Genomic DNA, 7,894 nt, shown 5'->3' with positions numbered 1-7,894 from the left:
TCTATTTGGAAGAAATTAGAGTCTGGGTTTCTGGAAATGGATAAAAAGAAGTATTGCAAAGAAGCTGGGAACTAAGCGACAGACTACTTCTAAACGAAACCCATAAACTAAAAAATAATGTTTTGCAGAACTGCATATATTTATGTATGTAAGTAATGCAAAACTATGTGGATTCAAAAACTCAGTCAGTGCAAACAAGAAGGAGTCCTCTGCGAACATCGAGGCGGAGCATTATGTGGCTGGTCATAGTAATCGGCAGAAAGTCTACACCTCCAAAATATCGAATGCAAAAGCGAATATGTATTCCACTAATTTAATCAAGTAATGACCGGGTTTCTAAAAGAACTGTGAACAAACTTAATTGCTTGAAATTTCAAGAGTAAGGACCAGGCTGCATTCAAGGTTGCTTTTATATCTCCCCAGATACTTCTATAAGTATTACACGAATAATAAAGCCACAATACTTAAACTTAAGAACCACACAGCTTCTGGTGCAGAAAACCTTGCCGCCGAGTTATTTAATCTGTTATCGTAATTCTGCTTTCCATTCGTAAATAATAATGGAAGGAAGGTGTTATTAGTAGTAGTAGTAGTAGTAGTAGGTGTAGTAAAGAAAATATTGCCGATCACCCCACGTTTAAATTCTTGAACTTACTTGAGCTCTTAACTGCGGTTAAGCTTTTGGTGGAAACGGGCTATAGCTATCATAAAAGGAGTTAATGAAGCATTTTTGTTCTCCCATCTTATTTTTAATCTAGCAGTATATAACGTTCTATAATGTATCAGAGATCTGGTGTTCTGGACTAAGCAGATAGCAACAATTTCGCGAGACGAAATTCGGTTTCGGCTTGCCACATACGGTCGGCACTGCTCGCAAAGTGAGAAATTTGCTTGGAAAAGCAACAACAAACAGGTGCCGCAACGGTTATGATCTTTATAATAAAAATCATAATTTAACCCCTAAAATTGGATTTCTATCTGTCCGATAAATTTTATGTTATTTTAATTTATTTTTATTTTTGAAAATCAAAACCACGATTTTGCAATGATCTTCAAATAAAAATCTTGGTATCCTATGATTATTTTCGGTCCCTGACATTTCAATTTAGAGGGCAGGACTAAATTCTGGGTATAAAAGTATGTGTTTACAATAAAATCTTTAAAAAGTATTTATAATAAAAGAGTTATTCATAGAATCATATCTTAATCGTATTTTATGATTTTAATTTTTTTCGAACACTTTTAACCGTTATAATAGAGACTGCACTTACAAAACCGATTTATGATTTAAATAATGAAATCTGAAAATAGCGGCTATAATGGCAGAAAAATAAAAATTATAAAATACCGATTAAAAATTATCGTAAAAATATAAATGAAAAAATAATGATTTTGCAATGGTTTTAAAATAAATGACCATCATTTTCGGTCCCTGATTTAGTTACTTTTACCTAACACAATATCCCGAGGGATTCCGAAAACACCGTAATAGTCCCGAAAATTCCCCAAAAGACCTAATAAAATAAACCAATGTTCCGAAAAAAAATTCACGTAAATCTTAAAAAATCACGAAAAGTAAAACACGAAGAACCCCGAAAAATTATCGACATAGTTAGTGCAAGTTATCACGCTAGAAATTTCGGCAACTAAAAATACGGTAATACTGTACTAGGTACCAGGCCACTGTAGAATCGAAGGCAATGAGGTCGCAGACTAACTAGTTGGCATGAGAAGGAATCGCTTACTGCCTTTTTGGAACCTGAACCGTTCTGTGGTCTCAGTCGGTCCTCTTCGAGAGCCCTAATTACTGAGTGGGTATACTCTGAACGCAGTAAGTACTGTAAATATCTATCGCAAAGAATCCTAATTTTTCTATAGTTGTTCACTTTCAACTACTACTCGGTCTGCTGGTTTTCCTTCAGTTCGACCCATTCTTAATTCAAGTTTAAATAATTTACTCTCATAGAAAAACAAAAAATACGTAGTTCCTTCAAAGTATTTGCTGTTAAAAGTTATTCGCAATAAATTATCCCTGCAGCGTTAACAACTTTCAATATAAAATGCAATTTCTCTAACAACTCCCTCTCAAATGCGTTGAAGTGGAAGGAATTGCATGGCGACATACGCATGTATGTATGTGATGTGACTTGTTTTTGTTGTGGAGTTCGCTTGTGACCGATTTGACCTCATTTCGTGTGACAACTTATGTGAATGCGACAATTGCGGTTGTAACTGCAGTAAAAGTGCCAACAGCACAACAACATGCGACCTGGAGTTCAAACTATGCAACTACTTTTGTAGGAGTAGATAGTAGACACACACATACATACATATGTATGTATGTATGTAAACAACAAACAAGCGGAACGCGACGCACTTATTTCCTGCATTCTCAATTCTCATTCTAATTCATATTCATATGCACACACACACACACACAAACACCTATTCGCACACTGACGTCGACATTTTCAATTTCATTTTATTTCTCCGCACTTTGTCTCCCCACCTTTCGATTCGAATTGAATTTGCTAGGCTCAGCGAGGAATATTTTATGCAAATTCCGCATTATAAAAATCGAATGCAGCAAAATGTTGACATCAAAGGTGACAAAACAACCGTACGCGCGTTGGTGCAATGACGACCAGTGCAGTGCGAGCAATAATCCCCCGCGTGCGCCCGCACCAACCGCTCGCTCATGCGCACCCTCGCAAGTCGCCATAGTGTCGTATGTATTTACATACATACCGTCGTCGCCAATGCGGTGTATTGATTGCGTGTGTTTGTCGGTGATTTGCTCATCATTGCAGCCAATAGGGCATACGCGATTCGCACCTGGAAGTGCACTTTTTTGTGATGGAGAGTAGAGAGGTGGCCTGCCTGTTGTGCACTTTCTTACCCACCGACCTATTATAGTAGCCATGAATAATTATTGCGGTGGCGGAAGCGTTGCCAATAGAATAATGTAAAATGGTAAATGCAAATGGAAAGTTTTGCTTTTTCTTGTCAAAGTTCAATAGCGTCTTACAAGAAGCAACGGCTATCATTTATATGGAACAGAAGGGAGTTAAATAATGGCACCGTATGGACTAATGAAAAAGAAATATAATAACGAAATGTTTTCAAGTCGTGAATTAATAGGAAATGCAAGAAGAGATCGTATAGAGAACCCCTGGCGGAATAACCTCACATACCTTTAATCGGAATTATTTGGGAAAAATTACATATAATAAAACGAATGAATTACGGAGAATTTTTACGAAGTTGACAATATCGCAAAATTTCATGTATTTTGGGGCTAGCCGTGTATCGCGGGACATTAATTGAATATGTATATCGCCCCAGCAAATTTTTCCATTCCAATACAGTTTCACTGATTTCGTGCAGGGTATGTGCCATTGCATGCAAGTACGTGACGTGTGCACGCCTGTACTGTACTGCGTTGCGTCGCACTTGCGGTGTCAATTCCATGTTGCGTGCATTTGCTATGCGGGAGGTCATCATGGCAACATTGCCATTTCATTTGCGAACCAATAACGCGGGCATATTTTTTTCGTCCACACCGCTGAACAATGTGCAGCTAGCTATTCGTATGTTCTTGTTGTTGTTGTGTATGCATTTGTAATCGGAAATTAGCATAGAAATGTGTAACAGTTAAATTTGCATTTTGCATTTTGCAAAACAAACTTCCGGCTGCAGGCAGCTTTAGGAAAAAAAATCTAGTGCAAAAGCAGAGAAATAGGATTTGGCCAAAGGAGAAGGAAATCAAAATGCAGCTACCTTTATACACTTATTGTTGTTGCACTGCGCATTAAGATTCAGCAAATGGGTCACAAACAGCGCGTTTATATGTCGGACGCGAACGAATTCCAACAAGCAAACGCTAAGATATGCGCGCGCGCGCGCTGACTTTAATTGCCAAACGGAATTGCGGCTGTGGCGTTGCAGCTAGTCCAAGTCGCATGCAACACGCAGCACATGCGCTTTGACATTTCGGTATTCGCGGCACATGTCATGGCGCGGCGGCTGATCAACGCCATCAAAAATCGCCATCGCCATCGCCATCGCCATCACTTTGATAAGTCAGCACCAGCAATCGCAACTATCGCCGATGAGGCTGCGGCCAACATTAGTGAGCATATCGGTATGCTGAGCATGTCACATGCCGCATGTTGCAAGTAAATATGTAAGTGTGCTTGCTGTTGGCTGCGCTAGAAGTTGGCGCAAGTAATTTACGTACGTATGTAGCTACTAGTTACACCAGCGATTGAGCGAATGTCTGTGGCAAATAGTCGCGTTTAATTATGCGACATGTTGCCCCATTGCCACAGCGGTAGCGGCAGCGGCAACAACAAGCTTAGCCAACAAAGTGTTTTCAATGTAAAAAGCAAGCTGCTTTGGCAATCGCTTCTACTGTAGTTGCTGTTGTTCGATTGCTGCTGCTGTTGCATTAGCAAATATTGTTAACAATTGTCGGCCACAAATGGCAATCATCGAAATCGATTTTCGGTTTGACACGACAATTGACATATGATTTCGATTTGTAGACATTCACGAGCCACAGCAACTCACCAACATAAATACTCGCTCGTACATATTGACAAAGTCGAGCCAGCTAGCCAACATAAAATTTACAACAACGCACACACTCGACATACATATATGTGTTTGTACAACATCTGATAGCAGTAATGACAACGCGCCGCATGTTGATGACAACAGCAACAAGGAGTAGTGACAACAATTGCCATTAGGTAGTTGCAGTGGTTTTTTCTTTGCTGTTGTTGCTGGTAATAGTATATGTTTTGGTGAACAAACGGCACATTGCTGATTGATTGGACATAAATAGATTGGTAGTACGCAAGTTGCATATCTATGTAGATACGGCTAAATACAAATAGTTTAGTGGCGAAGGACTAGCAGGACTAGAATATAGGTCAGTCAGCCAGTAACCCAATTAGTCGACACTAAAAACTTTCGGTTGAGTTCACAGGCATGTGCGTTTGCATTCAAAGAGTTTATAAGTGTTTACTTTCATTTGATTTTTTTTGGGCATGCGATGTGGTCTTTTGAAGTCTTTTCTCTCGCCTAGTGCTAATGCATACCACTAACCACTCGAGCACGGCTGCCGCCCCAAACTAAGTAGTTGGTAATTAGTATTTCGAGGTGCTATGATTGAAGCTCTTGCTCCGCTCCCTAAAGGTAGAAAGCGCACCTTATTTCAACCATCTTTGGGAATACAGTGCTTGAATACTTTAACCAATTCAAATGTTTGAGGGGGAGGTTTAGATGAAACTATCGCCTAGACAAAACGTTTAGTAAAGCCCATCCGAGAAATGTGATCCACAGAAGATTCTAAGACGTGAGACGAATAAAAAATAAAGCATTTTCAAGAAAGCGAACGTTTATCTTCGTAAGAATCGGCAATTTGAAGAAAATCGGAAAATCGGAAAGGCCCTCTGTAAAAAAGACTATTTTAGACAGTAAATTCTAGTCAGACCAACCAAGAAAAACTGGATGGATAACAGGCGCATTTCCAGACAGTTCGCTGTTGAAAGAAAACAATTTGTAAGTTTGCGAGTTCTTCGAGTTAGTACTTGGAAGCGGAGAGGGAACCGGTTTTCTTTACGCCAGGAATAACCTGAATAATAGATCTGATAGCACTAAAATGTTTACATTCTAAAATATTTGCTGGATCTACTAATTATTCTATTCTGTTCGTATGAAAGTAGAAGCTACGAATAAGTTAATCTTTCCCGGGCAAGGGCAATAATTACTTTGTAGGAATTCGTCGAAATAATTTCCTTTATAATATTCATTAATAGTGGGATTCATGAAACGTCGCAAAGTTTTTGTAAATATTTGCAATCCGGGGTTGCGATAGGTCGTTCATGCAACTTTGATCGCAACGTTGCCATTTCGCCAAAAGTGCCACCTTGAGACGTTCTATGAATAGCGCTAATGTAAAAGTTCAATAAAGTTGGCGAATGGACAAGCAAAAAAGCATAGCTTATTGTTCAATTATTGTTCAATTACCCAACGACAGAGCATTCTTCCGTACTCGCCATCCGTATCACCATATAAGAGAGAGAGAGAAAAATAAAAATAAAAACAAAACAAGTTGAAGTTTGAAAGTTTGGCTCTCATGAGAGCAACGTCAAAATGACTTCTACCCAAAATGTATTCAACAAAGTGTGATTGAATTTGACATTGCTCTCAGAAGAACCATCCTATAAAGTCAAATTGAAAAAAAAAAATTGTATGAATTTTGAATCGATTGTTTATATTTTTTGGCATAATAGTACCTTAAAAGAGAGCCTACCTGAGTTGTCAATCACACCTTGTTTAATACACCTTGGTTGAATACATTTTGCTTCTACCCATGTAAAAGTATACAGTAAGGTAGAACCGCTGAGAGACACTTTTAAAATTCTTGACGTTTCCAAGCAATTTAATTTTAAAATTTACTCACAAACTCGCACACACATTTTCATTTTCAATCTCAAGCAACAACGATTTCGAACAATTTCATGGTTTTTATTGTGCTTCTACCTGTATTTATGTGCCTTGCTTCAAACGCTTTTGTTTGTTTTTGACATTTGGAATTTTTCAAAACAAACTCAACGAAATAAATAAATCTTTGGTATTTGGGTATACAAATTGTTAACTTACGCATAAATTCTAACAGTTTTAGTTAAATCAAAGAATAAATGCCAAAAATAAAAATTGTCATTTAAAATAAAAATTTGAAAACTTTTCAAGCTTTTATACGCGCCTTTCTTTTATCGGACTATGATTTACGCCAAGTAATTGTGAATTTTTTTTACTAGCAAATGATCTATGTACATAGCAATTCTTCCTCCACAGCTCAAGGGATGCCTACGATCCTTACCAGCATCGAGTGATAGAAAATCCGTTGAGGTGCGTTGTGAAAAAACTTCATTCTACGTTTCATATTTGTGTCCTCTATACAATTTGCAGCAATCTCGAGGTATATATCAGCTTGCTGAAAGCCTCCATAGGCATTGGCTGCTTGGCTATGCCCAAGGCGTTTCAAGCTGCTGGCTGGCTCAATGGCCTAATGAGCACCATTGTGGTTGGTTCAATTGTGATATTCGCTCTGCATGTTTTGGTAAGTGAACACACTAGAAATAATTATGTTTAAAGAAACTACAAGTTCACTGATCTCCGCAGTTGCATAGCATCTACGAACTCTGTAGGAGAAAGCGTGTTCCTCAACTAAATTATCCGGACGCGATGGCACTCGCCTTGGAAGCAGGTCCAAAGTATTTGCGTTTCCTAAGCTTTACTGCGCGGTTTGTATGAAAATTGCATTACCTACATACATACATACATCTACTAAAACGGGGAATGTTAAATGCGAGCTCATCGCAGTTCTACCATAGATTTCATATTGGCCTTCTACCACTTTGGTGTCTGCAGCGCTTATGTGGTCTTCATTGCGGACAACCTGCGGGAGCTGACCGACTACTATGGCTACACATTCGACGTACGATTTTATATATTCGCGCTGGCTGCGCCGCTGGTATCAATTTATTTAATACGCGACCTGAGGAGCCTGGTGCCGTTGAATGCGCTTGCGGATGCTATGATTTGTATAAGTATTAAGTGGTTCTGTGTATGTGTACCTGTAGAAATGGACTAGGTTGATGGAAAATTTTTTATTTCGTAGGTCTTTGCATAGTATTTTACTACGTCTTGAGAGAACTGCCGCCGCTTTCCGATCGCAGAGCCGTTGGTGATATCAAAGCCTACCCTTTGTTCTTCGGCACTGTACTCTTTGCCATCGAGTCAGTGGGTGTGGTCTGTATGATCAAATGCTTTGCAAGAAATGATCTTTGATTTATTGATTGATTGAGCAGATAATTTCAAT

At 38.8% G+C, this 7,894-nt stretch overlaps 1 protein-coding gene across 1 annotated transcript; it reads left to right on the top strand.

Moving 5' to 3' along the window:
- The first annotated feature begins 6,792 nt into the window (after window positions 1-6,792).
- On the top strand, window positions 6,793-7,666 carry LOC118747638 (proton-coupled amino acid transporter-like protein CG1139). The gene is made up of 5 exons (XM_036481686.1): window positions 6,793-6,806; window positions 6,868-6,921; window positions 6,982-7,132; window positions 7,195-7,316; window positions 7,396-7,666. Exons 1-5 carry the CDS (start codon window positions 6,793-6,795, stop codon window positions 7,664-7,666), a joined length of 612 nt encoding a protein of 203 aa, XP_036337579.1.
- Window positions 7,667-7,894: the final 228 nt, after the last annotated feature.

Source organism: Rhagoletis pomonella, unplaced genomic scaffold, assembly GCF_013731165.1.
Source record: "Rhagoletis pomonella isolate Grant_MI unplaced genomic scaffold, Rhpom_1.0 Rhpom_scaffold_00012, whole genome shotgun sequence".
NCBI lineage: Eukaryota > Metazoa > Arthropoda > Insecta > Diptera > Tephritidae > Rhagoletis > Rhagoletis pomonella.
Note: the sequence above shows the minus strand (reverse complement) of the source record. Positions and strands in the feature narration are given on the sequence as shown.